We start from the raw sequence: 21,500 nt of genomic DNA, 5'->3' as shown, positions 1-21,500 counted from the left end.
AAATGATGGTGCTGATGTCTCTGCAGACGCCATGAACATGTGCCTGAGCCTCATCACTCAGGGCTTGGAGGACACAGCTCTTTCACTCCTGAAGACTTTCCCCAAAATGCAGTCTAACAGCGTCAGCGATTCTCCCCAAATGGGCAGCTTCTTCCTTAGACACTGTATTGACATGGACACGGTACGAGGACACAAACTAGAACACTTATCTCACCTACACTGGTTCAGAAATGGGTTTTTGTAGTTTTGTTAGTTGTTTGAGTGTATTTAGTTTCAGTTTGATTGTCTATATCTGACATCTGTCATATGTGTTGATTCCACAGGCAGTAGAGAAGATCACCAGCTACTGCAAAGACTTGGAGGAGTCTAATCTGCACACTGCACCACTCGTCTTCTGTCTTTTCTGTGCACTTGGTGCTAAGAAGACTGGTACGCCTTTTCATTTACATACTTGCATAAATTATGATCATCACATCAAAGCGTCTGTCTGTATGTGATGCCTAGCTGTCTGTTGTTGATAGAATGCATTTATTTAAATTTTTTGCAGAAGTGTCTTTGAAGCTGATGCAGAAAATGAAGGAGCAGGATTTACCCATAAGGCCACACTATTTCTTCCCCCTCCTGGTTCCGCATGTTAAAGACAACAACGTGAATGGTACAAATACACAAATACATGCAAACACTCACACACAAATGCTGGCAAACTATTTGTTTTAAAATTAGGATTATATGTTACAAATCTTGGACACTTGACTACCAAACAGAAACAGGTGCTGACATTAGACTCTAATAATGCTGTGTATATATTGCCACCTTTTTATCAGCAGCTAAAAATAGATAGACATATTCAAAGTCTGTGCTCTTTTAAATTAAAACGCACCAGCTTTCAGTATCAAATAATGCGCAAACATAAATGTAAACCATATCTTTAATCTTTCAGACTTTGTCAGTGGTAAATCAATTTAGATGTCAAACGTGTGCTGTTTGACTTTTTTGGACACTTGCTTAACACTGTGGAAAACACTGCATTGATGTCTTCACTTTTTTTTGTCTCCTCCAGCTGCCACTTAAATCTGATAAATGGCTCAGCAGGTGCAGCTGAAGGGAATATTTTTGTCTCTGCTGAAGGAAATTATCTTTTTGTTTCTCTGAGCTGTTGGTGGAAATCGTCTCAGTGACAGATAACCAGCATTTAGAGACTTGTCAGAGTTCACAAGTCATTAGTGAACATACCCTGTCAAACGCATTCAGCAGCGGTTTGGCTTTTAAGTGCTTTATTTATGCTGAGCTCTGGCTCTCTTTGGGGTTTTTAAGGCAATTAATAAATGATGTATTTTTCCCCTGTTAGCTAATTGACAGCATTTGAACTGGCAGGAAAGAGACACTGGTTAGACCACTGCGGGGACGCTGCAGATTGACTTCTTTGTGTGGCTGAGACAGATTCTTAGTTTGAAGGGTGAGATGCTCAGCGCCAACCTGGGCAGGACGATAGAGTGGACAGGGCTAAGTTTATGCATGCACAACCACACACAAACAGCCTTTGATTCTGACCTGATCTTAAAGCTGGACAAACAGATCTAATGGAATCAACTCCGTCACAGAAAGTGGAGAAACTTCCTTTCGTTCTTGCACACACACTGGCTTGTTTCTGGTGGTGTTTGCCTTAACCCTCATGAATGATGCAGCCTCTTTTTTTTTTCCCTTTCTTCCTCTCTGTCACTCTGTGGCTGCAGGAGGTGTGTGTGTGTGTGTGTGTGTGTGTGTGTGTGTGTGTGTGTGTGTGTGTGTGTGTGTGTGTGTGTGTGGGTGTGTGTGTGGTGTGTGTGTGTGTGTGGGGTGGTGTTGTGTGTGTGTGTGTGTGTGTGTGTGTGTGTGTGTGTGTGTGTGTGTGTGTGTGTGTGTGTGTGTGTGTGTGTGTGTGTGTGTGTGTGTGTGTGTGTGTGTCGGGGGTGGGTTGGGGAGGAGTGCAGGTGATGTGACTGATGCGGAGTGACTTGATTTCATGTAAATGCAAGCGCTCTGAGGGAATTCACTTTGGATTACGCGCCCCACTGTGCACGGCCCATGAAATATTAAGCGCCGTGTCACTTTTTGTCCACAGGTGTCACTAGCGGGCAGAGAGGCCGGAGCTGTGGAATGGGAGAGTGGGCAGGGGAGGGATGGGCAGGCGTACGATGAAGAGGGGAGGGAAAAATCCTTTTGCATTTTGATGAGGTGTGGGTTTAGCGGAAGCATATGCTGGGCCGTACTTCCCACCTGCCGCCAGCAAGTCACCTCTTGTCAGGACTCGCGATGCAGCGCGGTCTTATCACATCTGACATGATGAAACAAGAAAAAAACAGGAGGGGAGAGGGAGGCGAGACTGTAGAGGAAGAGTGTTTCTGGCCTTGTGTGTTTTGGGAGACGTGAGACTTAAAGGTTCCCCTGTCTGCTCCGCTTTCCTTCCTGCACACACACACACACACACACACACACACACACACACACACACACACACACACACACACACACACACCTTACTCCATTTATGTGACCTTATATACAAACCTGTTTATCAAAACTCGAGAACTCTAACACTGAATTCCAGAAATCCTTAATTCATTCCTCTGTTGACTGTATTCTGGCCTCAATTAATTAAGGAAATATATAAGAACATATTTGAAAGTGCAAAGGTGAGACAAGATTTCCTGGAAACTCTTTTGTTTTGAGAGTCAGCCATCGCCTCAAACTAAGTCTGCCTTTAGAGTTGCACATGGAGAGATGAGGAGACAGATGGTGTTGGAGGAGGAAGGAAAGGAGAAGTGACATGTACTCATGTCCGAGCACGGGCGGAGATGACAGCAACCGGTTCACTCCGCTCCTCCTTTCCTCCCCTTTTTCCTCCCTCGCTTCTCATCTGTGACAGTTAACCTGAAGACATGAATCTGATGGTGATATCTTGTGACCACTGCCATGCTTAACTCACTACTTTGATACTTCTTGCCTGGATGGTTGTCAGACTCTATGCTGACCAACCTGAAGAGGCCTCTACTCGTTTCACTTCTGTCCTGCTGAATCTCTACTTGTATTGTTCTGGCAGAGGTTACACACGCCTGATTATCGCAAAGGAACCCAATAACCATTGTGACCCTAGTACAAAAATGCTAGTATGTGCTTGGGATTTGAAAGGGTTCTATATATATGTCACAGAAATAACTTGTACAAAATATTCAAGCGTTGTTGGGAAACAGAAAAGTCCTAATGATTAGATGCTGTGACGTGCAGCCAGAAGAGGCTGGTGTGTGCATTTCTAAATCCAGCTTTCCATTCACTTTTGTTTCCTTGCTCACTCTGTAATTGATTATGGATTATTCAAGAGGAAAGCAGGTGCTCCTTCCCTTCTTTCATAAAAAAAGAAAGCTGGGTGAAAGCGATGACCGGCTAAGAATGAATAGATGGACGGCAGGATGGGATGGGGGGGATCCTCCATTGAGAAGAAAGAGGAAGATCACCAGTTTACTTTTTCTTGAAAGAGAAGATGGAGAGTGAGAGGGGCAGATGAATGAGTGATATGGACAGAGGGGAAGGCTGGATAAATGGAGCGGTTCAGGTAGCCCTACCTGGGAGAATGCAGTCCCAGCCGCAGGTTTTAATGGCGTATAAAAGCCTGGCCCTCATCTTTTATTCAGCTAAAGAGAGACTGCCAGGTGAACACACATGTCCCAGGAGGATGCGAAACCACAGAGCTGTACGTGTGCTCTTGAACCTGAGTGGGGAGTGTGAGCAGCCAAGGAAGCACTTTAAGGTAGTTTGCTAAAGTCCACATGGGAACAAGGTGTATTGGTACATTGAGGCCATATGTGGCCGACTGATGCATTGATATTTCCGTCCTAAAACTGTCCAGTAATGAATGCACTCATTTAGGTCCGTGTCCTATGCGGGTGCGCTCCTGGACATATGCAAAGTGCTGCTGTGCGCACACTCAGACTCTCGCAGGCGTATTGAGAGTGTGCGGCTGACTGTTCCATATGCATGTGGCTGTTTTGGCCCTTTTCCCCCCTCGGGCAAGACCTCCAGGCTCTGCTGGAAAGCAGGGTGGTGGTGCAGGAGTCCACTTCAGGTCGAGTGCATGTTTATGTACACGTTTCCATCAAGTCAGAGGTGGAGGTCTGTGTGAGGGGACGGGTGGTAGCTGTGCTGGTAATTCAACTGTAGGGGTGGGAAGACATGTGCCAACTCATTTCATAGACCCATATTTAAACGGTGCCTTCACAGCTCCAGGCCGGTTCATGAGTGAGTGTAGAAAAATGACTTGATTAAAATGACTGAATAAGTTTTTGCTTTTAATATTCAAAAGCTAAACAAATACAAGTAGGTATTTTTATTATTAAAGCAAATGCTGCAGATGAATATTGAATATGTTTACTATTCAAGCCACAGGCTGGCCGCTGGCTGAGAAGCTTATACTCTGTTAAACCAAACAAATGCATTTAGTCTTTATGGACATAACTGATAATTATCACTTGTTTGTTGCAGGTGTGGTGGATCTGGTAAAGAGCATGCAACAGCTCGGCGTGGCCCCTGATGTGGACACGTTGTCCAACTACATCCTCCCTGTTTTCTCCGACCTGGAGAAAGCCCGACAGACCCTCAAGGTAATCTACAAGTCTTAATGTGTGTGGTTAAACTTGGTAAGGGAGCATTAAGTCTTAATGTGTGTGGTTAAACTTGGTAAGAGAGCATTAAAGTGTTTCAGACGACAAAGTGTTTTATTTTTTTAATCTCCAGGACGCAGGCATTTCTCTGGAGTCCGAGGGCTTTATGTTTTCAGAGGTTCGCTTGCTGGCTGTTAAGAACCTGGCTGAACTTTACGCTCTGTGTAAGTCCAGCACACGCAGTCTTGACTCATTCCTGAGGCGCTCTCCTGCATCTCGAGCTGCCGTCATCATGAAAATCGCCGCTTCGCCTGCAGGCTAATTGGCCCAGTTTTGCGCGCACACACATTTGCCCACTTACTCCTCGGTGCTCATCAGGCCTTTTAAGAGATTAGTCCGTGTGAATATGTAAAGAGCGCGAAGGAGAGGAGCCTCAACTGACAGGGACGGGTAGAGAAAGCTCTTCAATAATGGACGAGTCTTTCTGTTATCTGTCTTTCATCACATCCTTCACTTTCATATACACTTATGTTTCCTCTACATATTCCAGTGTCCTTCAGAGTTTATCAGGTAAAAACATGCCAAAAAATGCTGCTTTCAACTAGTCTAAGAATGTTCTTCTGTTTAATATCACTGAAAATTGAACAATTAAAATGTGGCTTTTGGGCTTTTGGCCACTCAAATGAAACAATTTAAAAATGTAACCTTGATGTAACAGAAGGCATTTTTCAGCGTTTTATACAGTGAACAATTAATTACATTCCTGCTGCTGTCTGTCATACCAGATCTAAAAAATAATTTGAAGAATAACTGAACTGTTGGAACTATCTGCTTTGTATTTCTTAGCTTTAAAATGAGTGTGAAGCAGTTTTTAGACTGAAAACCTAAATTTCCAGTCATTGTCTGGATGCAGTAGATACAACAACTGAAATTGTCTGGGGTTTAACTGGTGCACGCGCTGCTGAAGGCTTTGCCAAAATCAAATGTGTTCTTTATTTTTTTTTCTAGTATTGAATCCTTCCGTGCAGTCATTGGACCCCCATGTCTTCCTTGGCAGCCTCATCGTTGGCTTCAGGAAGTAAGTGAATGTGTCCTCCTATAGTTTATTCCATATATCTCCATATTTTGCATCAGAACTCGTCAGCGATGTTTTTAGGGAGGCCTATAGCACTGAAGTGGTCACCGCAGCATATGCTAAGAATATGACATGTGCAGCCTATCACACCAACATTGGCCGTGTATGTGGGCAGCTGCAGGAAAAACACACACGCTCGCATATACACGGGTGCCTCATGCATATGGAGGCCGTCATCCCTTAGCTCTCGCCCCAAAGCACCGTGGGAGATATGTAAATTAACAGATGCCCACCAGTGGCCTGCATACCCAGACTCATGCTCTCTCACTGCTCAGAAGCGCGCACACACACACACACACACACACACACACACACACACACACACACACACACACACACAGTAGCCGTAGGACCGGGGTGTGACCTGTGGGCTTTTGTTGAAGGGGTGTTTATGAATATTTACAGTTTAACACCACAGACCCACTCAGAAAGACTCTTTGCCCCCGAGCAAGGCTGGAGGTGAGTCAAAGAGAAAAGTGCTGACTTGTCCGCAGGGACCAAAGTTATTTCTCACACTAAAAAGCCAAAATACGCTCGGCTGAGCCTAACTTTCAAATCTCCATTCAGGTCATATATAATTCTTTTCGTATAGCTGGTGTTTATAGTGGTTATAGCTGGATTTTTTTTACCATTAAAATGCAGTAATGTAGAACTGGTATTAATAGACGGTTATTTTAAACCACAAATGAATGTAGGTTGCCAGATTTTGAATTTGCATATTTTCATGCAGGTATTTCAGGATCTTCACCAGTAATTTATCCGTTATTGTCGCTGAATGTGCTTCTTCTCCTTTTTTTCTCTCACTGCGTTAACATGCACACATGTTACACACCTACACACTCCTGACTGTTACGCTGCCTGACAGGGTCATAATTGGGCCTGTCACTTGGGGAATGTGTGTGTCTGTGCCTTTTGTGAGCGCGTGTGTGCGAGCGCTGCGTCATTGCAGTGCGGGACCTGCCCCTGTCAAAGACAAGGTCAGGGGATAATTTAATCATTAAAGACCTCTTCTACTCTATTCCCCTCATGTCTCATCTCTCTTCTCTCCTCCTTTCCACCAACTAGCTGACAACGCCAGAAATGTCGCACGTTGTCATCATTTAGCCGCTGTGTGAGTGCGTGTGTGTGGGACTGTCTTTCATGCTTTCCCAGGCTTTTGTGCAGCTGTCTCTCTCACATGCGGGATTGAGAATGTCGGACCTAGAAATCTGTTGCTCCTGCTGTGGTGCTGCAGTGTCAATTCAGTAGCTGTGTCAACACCACTCAGTGTTATTGTTCCTTGAATTAACTCATTTTAAAATTCACTTTACTGCAATAAAATGCAATTGTTTATATTCATTGTTTTAAAATATTAAATCTCCTAATTTAATGCAAAGGTAGAGGATAAAGTAAGAGACTTATGTTTTGTCAAATGAATATAGATTGTTTCTCATTTTTGAAGGTATGTTACTTTTTTACAGCCGTTTCATCTTTAGTGACTTGTAATCGGTAACATTTTAAATTAAAATTTGTACTTTAAAAGCAGACAAGCAGTTCTCTAATGTGACATGATGACTGTTAAACTGAAAATTAATGAAATACAGAAAAGAGAACAGATATAAAATGTGTGAAATGAGGGGATTATTTATTACTGAAATGTAACTGTTTTACGTTTTGTGGCCTAATAGGAGAAGTCTTGTTAGTCTTGTTGACTTTCAGTCAAACACAGACTGGGTGCTCATGTCTTGTCCTCTACCGCCCCCTGCAGGTCTACAGACGTGGAGACCATGGTCAAGGTAAGACGTGAACGCAGTTTGGAGTTTTGAAACGACATCAAAAGTCTGAATGATGACTTATTTGTTTCAGTAATGTTTGCATTCACAAACTAGTATTCAGAAATTAACAAGTAATATTTGGGAAGAATTTAGTATTTTAATCCATCCCCTCAGATTATGAGCATATATAAAAAAAGATTTGTTTAAAATGGATGTTCAGAATATCAGGATTTTTAGATGACCAAGAGAATCACAATTCATTCAAAAAGGTGATTTAACCTCTGCCGTACACTTAAACTGTTTTGATTTGTTTTTTTACTAGATTACGGATCTGTTATACAAAAACGAGCGCTTCTACAATGAATCCGATCCTGGTAAGGAGAAGTTCTATTTTTACTCATTAATATCTGATGCTGACAGATGAAGAGGTGTGTGTGTGTGTGTGTGTGTGTGTGTGTGTGTGTGTGTGTGTGTGTGTGTGTGTGTGTGTGTGTGTGTGTGTGTGTGTGTGTGTGTGTGTGTGTGTGTGTGTGTGTGTGTGTGTGTGTGTGTGTGTGTGTGTGTGTGTGTGTGTGCGTGTGCGTGCGTGCTAGTTATTGCAGGGCAGCATCTCTAGTCTGGCCGTGTGTTTGTGTGTGGCTGCATGTCAGCGTCTGTGGGTATTACAGAGCTGTGTGTGTGCTGGTGGAGCGATGGAGACTGTTATCCATGTCGCATCCTGTTAGGCGACATCGGCAAATCTGTGTTTTGTGTGTGTGTGAAAGTTGTGGTAAAGGGGGAACCCTGTCACTGCCAGCCACCTCACATTTACTCGCACTCCACCCCGAAAGCAGCCTCTGTCAGCAGAAATGAAGCACACTGCACACCCTGGATGCGGTGACGGGCACGGTGGCAAATGACATTTATTCCCCGGACAAAAGCGTTACACTGTGCGTTTCCTTCCCATGCAGAAGCGGTGCCCTACTTCCTATACAATCTGATCGAAAGCATGTCTGCGAGGGAGGTGCAGGAACAGGAGGACAAACTGCGCACGTACTTTAATCAGCTACATACTCAGGTACAAACGTTTACTGATGAGGCCACTCTACACAAATTCACACCACATTTATACCATAACATACATCAATAGTTTAGTTTTGAATGGAAGTCAATGAGCAAATATAATTGTGCCTTTTTATAAACTGTATCATGCATTCATTGATTGTACTGTTAATAAATGACATTACTTTTCCTTATTTTGGATCTTCTCTGCAGAATATAATGATTTCACGAAACATCTTCAAAGGGATCAGGAACCTTCTGGAGTCGTACCACGTACCCGAGCTCATCAAGGTGCAGAGCTGGACACCTGCTATTTGTCTTCCTGATAAATTATTGTCTTATTTGTTAGTGGAAGATTGACAATATTGAGTAGGATAACGGGCGCAGTGAGACTAGATCAGTCATAATTTCATAATTGTTTCTGTACTTGTGTGTGTGTGTGTGTGTGTGTGTGTGTGTGTGTGTGTGTGTGTGTGTGTGTGTGTGTGTGTGTGTGTGTGTGTGTGTGTGTGTGTGTGTGTGTGTGTGTGTGTGTGTGTGTGTGTGTTAGGATGTCATAGCACTGGTGGGTCGAGACGAGCGTGTGCCAGCCTCAGAAATTGTGAGTAATGCAGTGAAACCAAACATTTAATGAAGTATAATATTTGCTTATGTTATTATATTATGCATGGTTTTCATACACATTTTTATCTTTAAAGAGTTTAAAACCACCTTGTCTTATTTAGGTGGGCAACAATAGGGTCTTGATTCTTGAGACGAAATTAGCTGAACTGAAAGCAGAGAACAAACCAATTGGTCCTGTTTTCAAAAAAACCATCCAGGCTCTCTGCTTTGAAGAGGTATGATTAATCTGTTTGTGTTGCCTTCTCTATGTTTTTAATCCTAAAGCCGCCTTCCTTTTTGTTTTCTGATCAGAACCTGCAGCGTGCCCTTGAGCTGAAGCAGCAGCACGACGAGGAGATGACAGCCAGCTGCTACGCCACCCTCATCCAACTGTGCTGTCGCCACAACAATGTGGAGGAGGCGCTCAACCTGAAGAGGGAAATGTGCGTGAAGCAGGACACACACACACACACACCCCACACACACAGCAGGCATTAACCTTGTGTGTTTCTCATTGTATGTGTCTTTAGGAGTCGTAAGGACTCACTAGCGTTGGACACTAATAAATACATCGCATTGGTGAAGGTTCTCTCCATGAACGGCAGAGTGGACGGTAAGAGATGTTTAGTATTGACTGATTAATCGGTTAATCCCAGCAGGACCGTCCACACGTGCTCCCTGAACTTAAAAAAGACATGCAGATGTGCACGTGTCACCAGATCTGTCAAAACCTTTTCCCTCCCTCAAACCACATTAGCGGCCATTTTCAGAATGCTACGGTGGATTTCCTTCAGCCCATCGAAGACCCAATTACCATCAGTTGTGCCGCTTTGCCTTTTGCACACAATGACAGGCAAAATGTTTCCCTTGTCTGTCCTCGCCTCTCCTCTCCACCCCTTCGTTCTCTCTGTCTTGATCTCGGTCTCGTTAGCTGACCCATTCTGTTTTGAAGCATGTCATTCTCTCAGCCCCCCTACACACACACACACACACACACACACACACCCATCTGCATCAGTGAGAAATGAGAGAGGGGGGAAATTACAGGACTCTGTGTTTTTCCAGATTTATTGAAATCTGCCTTGATGCTAATGGCGGATCATGTCCAACGAAGTGCTTGAGCATTACACACACATGCACGTGCATGTGCGTGCACACACGCACACACAGTCTTGAGCAAATTTGCATGTGAATTCGAGCAAAAGGCATTTGGTGGCCGTGAAAGTCGGTGTGTGTGTCAGGGTGTGTATAGGCAGCGCTAACGCATTCGCCATTAGCCTGAGTGTGCATACGAAGGGACGCTTGTCAGCTGCATTAGCACACATGGCTAACCTTGATGTTAGCCCGTCCCCACCCAGCCGCCGGTCTGCCCGGCTTTCAGCAGGCCCAGCTGAAGATCATGTCTCCTGGCACCCTCCTTTATTTCTAAGCCTATATAGTGGCTTTGTTGATGTTTCCCTTGGTTTAAAGCTACCAAGCAACTTTGTTTTACCTACTTTTTTTTCTTGACTTGGACCTCCCACTTTTTAATTTTTTTTTATAAACAGCTTTCTCCTCTTCTAATTAATTTCCCCCTCCTGCTCATCAGCTTAATGTGTTTTTTAATTCTTCAGTTTTTCTGACCTTTCATTGTTTGGATTGTTTTCTCAGAAAAAAACTAATTACACAAATTATTTTTTTAAATATTAAAAAATGCACCAAACAAAAGCTTTAAAAAGTTTCTTATCTTTTCCGACTCTCTCTATTCCCTGTGCATCTCTCTGTCTCTCTCTCTGTCTCTCTCTCTCTCTCTCTCTCTCTCTCTCTGTGTCCACGTTTTTAAATACACTTCTGTCACACAGTGTCTCTTTGACCTGCCCTTGCTCCTCTGTCTCCATCTGTCCATCCTCCCATTTTGGTAAACACAACTTGTTCTGGCTTTAGTTGGTCCCAGACTCACCTTTGGTGCTGCGTGTGTGTGTTTTGGGAAAGAGACATCACTTGTAGTCAAGTCATGGAACATTAGATGAACCATTGGGCTGTGTGATGTTTGTTTACCTGGCCTGTCTGCCTCCTCATCTCTTGGTGTGTGTGTGTGCGGTCTGGCTCGCTTTGCTGGCCACGATGCTCGGCTGAGCTGATGGATATGCATACTGGCTAAACGGAAGGATGAACGGGGGAATGAGGAGGGGAGGTTTGGATGGTGGATGGAGAGATGTTAGCTAGCGTATCTCCATTTGGGCAGATCAACTCCAAGCCACTGGTCTCAGTGATTAGCGGGTCTGTCAGAGAATGATGCAGAGGTGTGTGGAAGGGAGGTAGACATGGAGACAGACAGAGTCAGAGAGTGAGAACAAGTTACCTCTGAAATGATTAATAGTGAAAACTTAACAGACCAGGGGTTGTTAGGACAGTTAATGTTGTCTGTCCCCTCACCTTAACCGGTCGAGGCAGATGGCCGCCCACATTCAGCCTGGTCCTGCTGGAGTTTTTCCTCTCCACTGCTGTCAAATTGTAATTAAAGGTTTGCTGTGTGTGGGATTTGTTGGCTTTTGTTGTGTACGGTCTTAAACCTTACCTTGTACTTACCTTGACCCTGCTACCCTGCATTTTTCCTATCTATTTGCTTCCTCTCTCTTCTGGACATTTAAACAACATGGGAATCTCTATTAGCAATTTATCTTTTGCAGCTCATGGCTTAATCTGCACCTTCAGGCCTGACTTTAACAGTTGCAGCAAGCACCTAAAAGCTTTTGGTTACTTTTTATAGATTGCTAGAGTGAACATTTGTAGTGTTTCTATTACCACTGCAGAGAGCCCAAGGTTTGCTCTCTGCCATTCTTGGCTTTCGTCCAGCTGACCAACCGTTTCCCCCTGACAAGCCTCGGACCCCGCTCGTTCCCCCAACTCCCCCTTCTGTTTAACAGTGCCTCCCCAGCTGCCAGTCACGCCCACGCCACCCTTTCGTCTCTCCATTTCTTCCTGTCCCATTAAATCTGTGACAGCCCTTGGTTCTCATCGCCATAACAACTGGCACAGAGGTGGAGTCGTGGAGAGACAGACTGAAATCAGGATGCCAAAGCACTCACCAGTTGCCCTGTCCGCTGCCCCCATCTAGTGGGAGTGACGCTCCTCTTTGCCGGTTCTGTTATTACCTCCAAAGGTGTATGATTAGACCTACATTGGTTATCGTCGCAAACATACGGAGCAAAGTTGTTTTTTGGGACCAGTTTGATGTCAGGCTTCATACACATTATTCAAATATATTCCACTTCTCTGCATCTCCCCATCTCTCCTTCCCATTGGTCAGGCTGTATAGATTAGTATCTGTGCTGGAGAGCGGCTGTATCGCTGTCAGCCCATTAGCAGCTGTTTAAATGGATGGTAAACACATCTTAATTACCTTAGGCTGATACAACACATACACACACTCACTCACTTTTCACCATTTAGCCCTTAGTGTTGGCCAGATGGGCACATGGCCCAGTTAAAAGCCCTCCATTACTGCCTGGACTTGACCAACCTGATCCACCCCTCAGCCTCTATACCAGGGTCTCACTGAGGCCACGGCAGGCCCTTGTTGCCACATACCTATAATTTAGCCCCCCAAGTGCTTTCCACATGGCCACAGCAAAAAGCCAGCCTCCATTGTAGGGGTCCGGTAATTGTAGTCTCGTTTAGAAAACCGCAAGTAGCAATTAGTGCAGAGTTGGCATTATACGGGTTTGGATTTGCATCCCCACTGGGTGAAAATGCTGTTTAATATGGGTTTGTTTTCCCCACATGGAATTAGCTAAAGGGGCCTTTTATCATATTCACACACCCTACTCTTCTCGCAGCCAAGCTATGCCCACTCCTCGCTTTCTCCCTCTGAATTATCTCTTTCTCCTGCTCTTTTGTTCTTTTGATCCGTCCCTTTTTTTTTTTTGTCTTTACTTACATCGCCTCGCCGAAGCATCACTCATATTGACAGTAGGGCTGAGCATTACTGACGTCAACGTTTGCTTACAATGCCGTGACTGTCTCTTTCTCCCCAGACGCTGTGGAAGTCCTGATGGAGATGCGAGAGAAGGATGTGGTGATAGATGACAGACACGTCACCATGCTCTTCCATGTCCTCAACGAGGCCAAAGGCGGCGCCCCCACCATCCAGCAGCTGCAGGACACCATCTTTACGCTCGGCCTGACCAAGCCCTCTGCCAATCTGTGCGGGCCGCTGATTACGGCGTACTTGGACAGGTAAAGAGCAAAGGCGTAGCAACCCACTATGTCGCTTAGGCACACGTTCATATCACATGCTATTTGTTGATTTGCACTGCAGAAGTTGTTCGCTAATCAGACTGTGTGTGTGTGTGTGTGTGTGTGTGTGTGTGTGTGTGTGTGTGTGTGTGTGTGTGTGTGTGTGTGTGTGTGTGTGTGTGTGTGTGTGTGTGTGTGTGTGTGAGACTGAGGCACACATCCCTCCCTATGATCATAGCTGAGGTTACATTCTGGGTCAGCAATTCAGTCAGAGAGAGGATGTGGAAATTGCTCATTTATAAGTGTATTTGTGTGTACATGCAGTGTCGTGGTGTTTGTTGGAGGATTCGACAGCTGCAACCTCTCCCATGAGCCCCCACCCCTGAAACACCCACTGCTTTGCTTCAAGGTGTTGGTGTGTGAGAGTGTGTGGCGAGACGGCCGTCGGTATATCTTCCCACAATGCAAATATGCAAATAATGCTGCCAAACATTGGTTGTGGGGTCACTGGTATTGCCCAACCCCTCAACTCTGTTCAACGTGTGTGTGTTCTATTTGTTAGAGCAGCTTTTAAGTAGATCAACTCATTAGCATGTTAATTATGTACAGAGCACTAATTGCTGGATTTACCACAGTCACGCAGTGCGCCGTCAGGGGCCCGCTGCCACACACACACACACACACACACACACACACACACACACACACACGCCCAGGCTTTCATTCACACAGTTTACCCTCCAGCGTACACGCTGCGGCGGAGGTAGACCTCTGCAAAATGACGCCTGTGCACACTTAAACACAGATGCTCACACACGCCGGTGCTCCCCCGCCGCTGTTTGTTTTGCTGTAAGTCTGGTCTCTGGCACAAACAGAGTTTCCAGGTTCACTTGTTAATCACTGCTTCTGTGAGATTAGCAGGCTAATTTACTCCTGGGTCATCAAGCGCAGCCAAAACACACACACACACACACACACACACACACACACACACACACACACACACACACACACACACACACACACACACACAGCAGCTTATTGCAGCCCTGTTCACAGCTCAAGTGCCAGTTGTACTTCTACCAAATGATAGTGCAGTGAACACACCCTGATGAACAAGCTAGTTGCTGCTAATCCACCGTCATCTGTTCTGTGTTGTTGGTCTGTTTTGTGTTTTTAGGTGTTTGGCGGTAAAAGTGCACTAAATTTGATATGGAGATAAAGTTTTTGACAGAGCGCTCTACTTGAACTGGACAGTGGTCAGATGCTCAAACCATTCAACAGCAGCATTTTTCATTCCTTTGACAATGTAGTTTCGTTGTTCAGCATTGAGGTGATGACTAACCGACTCATCTCTGCTCTGAAACATCATTTTCAGGCACTGAACAGCCTCGAGACTGGTTTGATGAATAACTGGCCCAACTTTCTGCCAGAAAGTCCTGCATAACACAATTGGACTCATCGTATTCTAATATATTTTCATGCCTATGTTTTCATTTTATCATGTAAGAGACATGTAAGGTTGAAGTACACTTAGTTTCATTGAAAACCCTGTCGCTTTAAAAAGCTTTTTGGAAACAAATCTTTTTATTGTGTGTCTCCTCTGACTATGCGGAACAAGTGTGAAATGTTTGGAATGTAAAACGGTTTCTGCCGAGCCTCGGGGCAGCGTCGAGTAGCACAACACTTGACTCCTGTGCTCGAGTTGAATCCATATCCTTGCTCCTCTCCTCTCTTTGTCTTTTATCTTCGTCTTTTGTGTTCATCTCCACCTCTTCATTCCGTCAGTCAGTGGACAAACAGGCTGGCGGGGGGAGGGGGGATGGAGGCAAGTGATAAAAGAGGACAAAGCAGGCATCACTCTCGCCTTCACCCGTTTCATCGCTGCGTCAGCGGTAATGACTTAATGAACACTTCTCGGGCAGATTAGCCCTTGACAGCCCATCATATGCGCCGCCCCGTTAGCCTTCATGCCCGTCCGCTCGGTATTGTGTGTCTGTGTGAGTGCTAACCTGCGGCTATGCTAGCTGGCAACCGGCTGCGAGTGCCCCATCCTTGTGGAAGTGATTAGCGACAGGAAATGATAATGAGGCCAACAAAATGAAGAGCTGGCAGGACATGTGTGATAAGACAGCATCGGTGATAATAGAATAGGAGGAGGAGGGTAGAAGGATGACAAGATGAGTGGCTGAGAGGAAAAATACCTCATTCACACCCACTCTTTTCTATAATCTGTATCGCGTGTGTAGAGTTTAGGGGGTAAATGTAATCCAAGAATTTTATATAATAAGAGTGATTTTGCTGTGATTCTTGGCTCGGTGCTTCGTTCTGGTTGGTCTGGTTGTAATTATAGCTGCCTCAAAATGTGAAACATTAAGTTATTGCCGCGGTCCAAAGGCAATGGTGATTTCAGGTTCCTCCATCACCTGTGTGATGAGCGGCGGGCTGGCGGTGTCGCGATCACGGTGTCATTAGCGTTTCGAGACACAGACACTTCGCCTTCCCCAACGCGAGGACCGTAGCGTGATAACAGGCCTGCCGATCTCCCCCGAACAAAAGAGGGGGACGGAGAGGAAGAAAGTCTGAGTGTGTGTGTGCGGGGGGTGTGAGATGAGGCGGCAAAGTGAGCTCCCTTGTCTAATCCTTCAGGTTTCCACCGAGCAAAGCGCTTGTTATTTTTTCAGGGCTTAATTGGCTGGAAAGTGGCTGACATGCAAAGTTGGGGACATTAACAGGGCTGTGCGCCACAGTAAATGGCAACGCAAAGTGACAGTTAAATTGTACGTAGGGGAAATTATCCATCTTTCGACATCCTTAGCTCTTTTTTTGGGGGGTGGATCTGCGGGCGGAAAGAGGGGGAGAACGAAGGAAGGCACAGACGGGGTGTAATTGCTACACCAGGCCCTTTTGTGATGGGGTAGATGTTTTTTTTTTTTATAATAAGACTTCTCGTTAAGCAGGGATTAGAAGTAGGTGTGGAGGAGCTTGATGAGGTGCAGAGTGATGAAACAAAAGTAGAGACGCAGATTTGGATCATCCACCATCGTGTGTGTGTGTGTGTGTGTGTGTGTGTGTGTGTGTGTGTGTGTGTGTGTGTGTGTGTGTGTGTGTGTGTGTGTGTGTGTGTGTGTGTGTGTGTGTGTGTGTGTGTGTGTGTGTGTGTGTGTGTGTGTGTGTGTGTGTGTGTGTGTGTGTGTGGTACGAGTACGAGTCGCATCCTGCTGATTACAATCATCCTTGGACTCTCATGCCTTGTTTAATTAGACTGTTGTGTGGTTGAACAGCCTCTTGACTGGCGCTGCTGAATAATGTTGTCCCTCTTCATTTCAATTAGCAGACCTCTTTACCTTCAGACCTTAATCCCTCCATTCACCCCCAACCCCCCAACTCCGTTGCTCCTGCCTCACAGAAGCTGAACTCAAGGTCGTGCCATTTCCTGTTTGTTTTTTCTTTTCCGGGTTGTTGGGCTTTTGGGGCATGTTTCTCTTATCTGTGTGTTTAATTGATTAGAGGAGAAAACACTTGAGAAATTACACCCGTTCGCTCCCCATCTGTTTCACTCACACACTCTCACCCTCATGAGCGCCCTATCTGCTTTGACCTCTGTGTGATTGACATGGTAATTACCCAATCAACAGATTGATGGCAGCTCTGTCACAATAAAGGGGATTGAAGTGGTCTCTCTGCCTCCTCCTCTCCTCAGCATCTCGTTCCGATGCTTCTCTTCCCCATCTGTCTCTGTACTTCTCTCGTTATCACTCCATCAGGTGCACTCATCCTCCCTCTACATGCTCTTTTGTTTGTCCGTCCGCTCGTGATCGATGGGCCGAGCAAGGCGGGGGCGCAGGAGGATAGATTTAGCCAGGAGAGGCATGGCATGAGATGAAGAGAGTGAGCTGGTGGCAGGGGGGTCTCTAATGTTGCTGCCATGTTTCTGCTAAATTGCGCGGCTGGGGGGCGAGGTCGTCCGCGGCGAATGTGAGCTGACAGCATGGAATCAAAAGGGAGACGGTGAAGAGGAAACGAGAAGGATGAGCAGCGCTACGATCAGGGGGAAAAGGGAAATGAAGGGAGGTTAAAGGGAGCCGAGAGGACAAAAGAGGAGAAAGCAAAAGTTAGAAGGTTTGAGAGGAGCTGAGCAGAGAGGGTAAAGATCAGTGGAGCCCTTTTGTTGGTTGCGTAGCCTCCTCTCTAAAAGCCTGTCCAGAGAGACATTAGCCCTTCACAGGCGGGTGTGTGAGAGTGTGCCCGATTGTGTGAGAATGATGTATTGGGGCCAAAAGGCTTCGTCACCTTCATTTGCGCTGTCATGAATTCAAAGGCCCATATTGTTGTGATGGGTCATAGTGCCTGAATAGGAGGTCACAGGGTTAACACCCCATGATACGCTTTCTATTCTCTACCAGCACAGTTCTGTACATGACTGATTGAACAGATCTGACATCTAACTTGCTCCCTGCTCTCGCTCTCCGTCTCCGCTTCTCTCTGTGCAGCAAAGACCTGTCCGGAGCTCTGGAGGCAGCTATAGAGTGTTACAAGCGCTACAAGTGCCTGCCTCGCATCCATGACATCCTCGTTGGCCTGGTGGACAAAGGAGACACTGAACTACTGCAAAAAGGTGACACCTTTGTCAATCACTCTGAACAGAAAATGGGAACAGCTGTTAAATTAATAGAACGTTTACGGAAATTAAGTTTGGATTGTTTCATACAAAATGTTTTGTACATCAACATTTTCATTTGTCAGTAATAATGATGTGATGTCAGTAGTCTGTAAGTGTCTGCAAATGCTGAATGTGTGCACACAGTCCAAGAGTGTGTAAGAGTGGCACCGAGTGAGACGGGGCCGCGCCATGGTCACAGTAAAGCATGTTGGACGCTCACGTTCGGAGCAGGTGCCCTGCAGGTCGACAGCTTACGGCTCTGACAAAGTTTAACGCACCGCAAGGGCAAGTGGCTCTCGAGTGCATAAAGAGTGAAACCTGGCAGTGGAGCACCTCTTCACCTCCCTTCCCTCTCCTTTCACCCTCACCTCCCACCCCTGAAAGGTGACAGACCCTCGAAGTCATTCGCTTCACCTTAAAACAACACCATTACGCTTTCAACGGTTGTCTAAAAGAGGCCGCTGCGTAAACGGGTGCCGAGATAACAAATTCTAGTGTCCCACTCTCCAAGTAACGCAGGAGACCAGTGACTTGTGACACAAACCTTGAATCGCACTCGACCTTATGCCATTGTGAGCATGTGGTACGGCAAAGCTTCCTCCTGCAGGGACAGAATTTCAAAGGCATCATGTGAAATAAACGCATGAATACGCCGGCACCGTTACCTGAGCAAACTTCCCTCTGACTGGGCCTGAGTGGTCCAGAACACACTAGAAGCCTGACACGGCTGTCAGAAACTCCTCATACGCAGGTCTGACCTTGGACTGAGTTCATGCATTGACAAGTGATAAAAAGTAAGTCATTCATGAAGTCCTGGGGTCCATAGCAACCACAAATTTCTAGAACAAGAAACTTGTCAATAGTAGATCTGTAGTTTCACCTAAAAGAAATAATCACACCTTTTATGGTTTGCATTTAAATGACGTTGAGGATTAGTTTTCTTCCTCTGCTTTGCAGGAAATGCAGGCCTGGTTGCTGCCTGTACGGCACCTGTCCTGGAGCTGTTTGACTGAGATAGCACATAATGCTAAGCAAAGCGCTTTAGCAAGTTTAGCGGGAGAGCTTAGGCTTCCATTGGGGACTTGTGTGTGTTGCAGGGCAGGCTTGATGTGGCCGCTTTGTGCCTGGGACATTGTGCCAAATAATTGAATCAGAGGAGAAGGGATGAAGCGGGTGGTGCATTTGTTGTTCTTCCAGCCGCTTCTGTCTGCGGCCCGTTTCTGCTCCGTTTGCTCACCTGTCTGCCTCTCCCTGTTTTCCCCCCTTCAGCCATGGACTTTGTGAATCAGAAGCGAGGCGAGATGATCATGCTGTACAAACTGTTCTTTGCCTTCCTGCAAACGGGCCGCTACCGTGAGGCTCGTAAGATCATTGAGGTAAAAACACTGATGCTGCCACTTCCTGGAAATGATTTGTACTGGCTTGAATCTTGTTACTTGAGATGAATTATTGAATTATTTGTAAAATATAACTAATTTACTATTTTAATTCATGTCTTCAGTATTCGAACACAGTCTAAACTCCAGGGCTTTCCATTATGGTACCAGAGAATCCCAGCTTTGCTTGAGTCATCTATAGATTGCTGTGCCTTGATACTGTATGACAGATTTCATCAGAATTTAGATTCTCAAGTCAAGCGGAACTAAATTAAACATCTCCGCGATTGTCATGAGCCACGAAGGGCACACAGGATGGAATTATCAAACTCTTGTTTTGCTTGTATCCGATCTGACCTGAATATTTTATGAAATTTTATATCTTTGTCATCCCAGGTCCTACGATAAGCCGTGTAGATTAGTGAGAGGAAAAAGAGGCACGATGAACAGACTGTGGAGTCGAGAGATTGATAAATAAACGAGCGGAGGGATGAGCCTCGCATCGGAGCACGGGAAACAAAGCCATTATGTTGTCTTATCAGGATGAGAAATAAACTGTGGAAAAAATACCTTAACTCCCTCGCACTGATGCTGCTGTCGCTCTAGCGATGGTGTGCATTAAAAGAGGGATTTGTCCCTCTTGAGGATTTTCAAGCCCTCTTAAATATTATTGACATGTTGTTATTGTGGCTCTCATTCCCCTTCTGCTAGATTGTGTGACTCTTATCCTACTTATAACTGAGTCGGCTACAGGCCGCTGGTGTGCGAGATTGATGATGCCATGTGCATGCTGCTCTCGGTTTCAGTGGTGGACGTGGGTTTAGAATTACAACCACGTGTTTGTCTGGTTTGATGTGGACACATGTTGTGAAATCCAACCTGCAGATCATTAATTAGAGGGACTTCACTTAGGTGAGGGTATCTGAAAGTTGAGTCCTGACATCCAGATGATGCAGTTCTCCTGAGTTGTCCTCCAGATTATGTATGAAAAAACACTAAAAGAAGTTCACTTCTGAACTATGATTACAATGAGTGACATAACTCCAATAGTGTCATATCCATCACTCAACATACACACACTCAAACACACCAATACTTTTTTCCCCTGTGAGAGCGTCAAGTGGCAGTCCAGAGTGGTGTCTCTCTTTAGGCTGTGTTTGGTATAATTGGCAGCTGATTAATCACAGCTAATTAAATGTAATGATAGAGAAAGGTGGCCAATTTTGTGCTAAATGGTCATGGTTAGGTAGAGGATTGTCAGGTGGCCAGGCCTATTATTGCACCACGTGTGTGATGGTCAAGGTTAGGTAGTATTGCTAAAGAGTGGTAAGCCATTATGTGTTTTTGTGTTAGGGAGAAGTGTGTGTGGACTAAGTGGACAGGTGATTAGTGGAATTAGGGCATTGGAATTGAGATGGAGAGGTTTTGGTAAGAGGAGATGAGGTCAGTTGTCTTTTTGTGTACATGAATGTAAGCCTGCGAGAGAAACCTGTGAAGATGTTAAAGGACGGCACACAGAACTCTTTAAGCGGAGAGTGATGTGACTCAGGCTGCGCTTTGTGTGCTTTAGGGGATTTTCTGACAATCTGACCTGCTTGAAGTTTTTCCATTATCGCGCTTTGAAAGTGAGATTGTGTGTTTTGTTTCTGCTTTGTTGTCTCTCGATGCACCCGTGCATGTGCCTTATTTCAGGGGATTTCGCTTTTGGCCCAGATTAGGGAGATTTGCTCCGACGAATTTAAAATCCCAAACATATTTGTGTGTGTTTGGAAGTGGATGTGCGAAGGCTGCTTTAAACCCACAAGACTTTACCAAGTAAAAGGAATCTGAGGCAAAAAGATGGAGCACTTGCGCTGGGCCTTAGTCTCTAAGAAGATTAGACAGACTGAGAGTGAGTGAGTGCAACACATTTTAATTTGTCCCTTTGGCTGGTTGGGTAAGAACATAATGCCTTTGCCTGGGACGAACGGACGGACGGATGGAGGGATGGAGAGGCAGGGGGAAAGACTGAGGAGCACCACTGGAGATTTGGAGGAAGAGGAGGGATTGGGAGATGTGGGGATTGAATGAGAAAGG

The 21,500-nt window shown here is 45.4% G+C and overlaps 1 protein-coding gene across 1 annotated transcript in view; it reads left to right on the top strand.

Moving 5' to 3' along the window:
• Positions 1 to 21,500, top strand: part of lrpprc (leucine-rich pentatricopeptide repeat containing) — a 40,717-nt gene that overhangs the window by 2,552 nt on the left and 16,665 nt on the right. Inside the window, exons 9-25 of the mRNA XM_029127424.2 lie at positions 27 to 181; positions 324 to 429; positions 548 to 655; positions 4,516 to 4,634; positions 4,768 to 4,858; positions 5,643 to 5,712; positions 7,517 to 7,544; positions 7,846 to 7,897; positions 8,474 to 8,580; positions 8,778 to 8,855; positions 9,115 to 9,165; positions 9,290 to 9,403; positions 9,480 to 9,610; positions 9,698 to 9,780; positions 13,184 to 13,385; positions 17,879 to 18,003; positions 19,318 to 19,424. Coding sequence (XP_028983257.1) covers positions 27 to 181; positions 324 to 429; positions 548 to 655; positions 4,516 to 4,634; positions 4,768 to 4,858; positions 5,643 to 5,712; positions 7,517 to 7,544; positions 7,846 to 7,897; positions 8,474 to 8,580; positions 8,778 to 8,855; positions 9,115 to 9,165; positions 9,290 to 9,403; positions 9,480 to 9,610; positions 9,698 to 9,780; positions 13,184 to 13,385; positions 17,879 to 18,003; positions 19,318 to 19,424 — 1,727 coding nt within the window. The remainder of the gene's footprint in view (positions 1 to 26; positions 182 to 323; positions 430 to 547; positions 656 to 4,515; positions 4,635 to 4,767; positions 4,859 to 5,642; positions 5,713 to 7,516; positions 7,545 to 7,845; positions 7,898 to 8,473; positions 8,581 to 8,777; positions 8,856 to 9,114; positions 9,166 to 9,289; positions 9,404 to 9,479; positions 9,611 to 9,697; positions 9,781 to 13,183; positions 13,386 to 17,878; positions 18,004 to 19,317; positions 19,425 to 21,500) is intronic.

This window comes from Betta splendens, chromosome 15, assembly GCF_900634795.4.
Source record: "Betta splendens chromosome 15, fBetSpl5.4, whole genome shotgun sequence".
In the NCBI taxonomy this organism is placed as follows: Eukaryota; Metazoa; Chordata; class Actinopteri; order Anabantiformes; family Osphronemidae; genus Betta; species Betta splendens.
The sequence above is the reverse complement of the archived record's forward strand: the minus strand, read 5'-3'. Positions and strand labels throughout refer to the sequence as shown.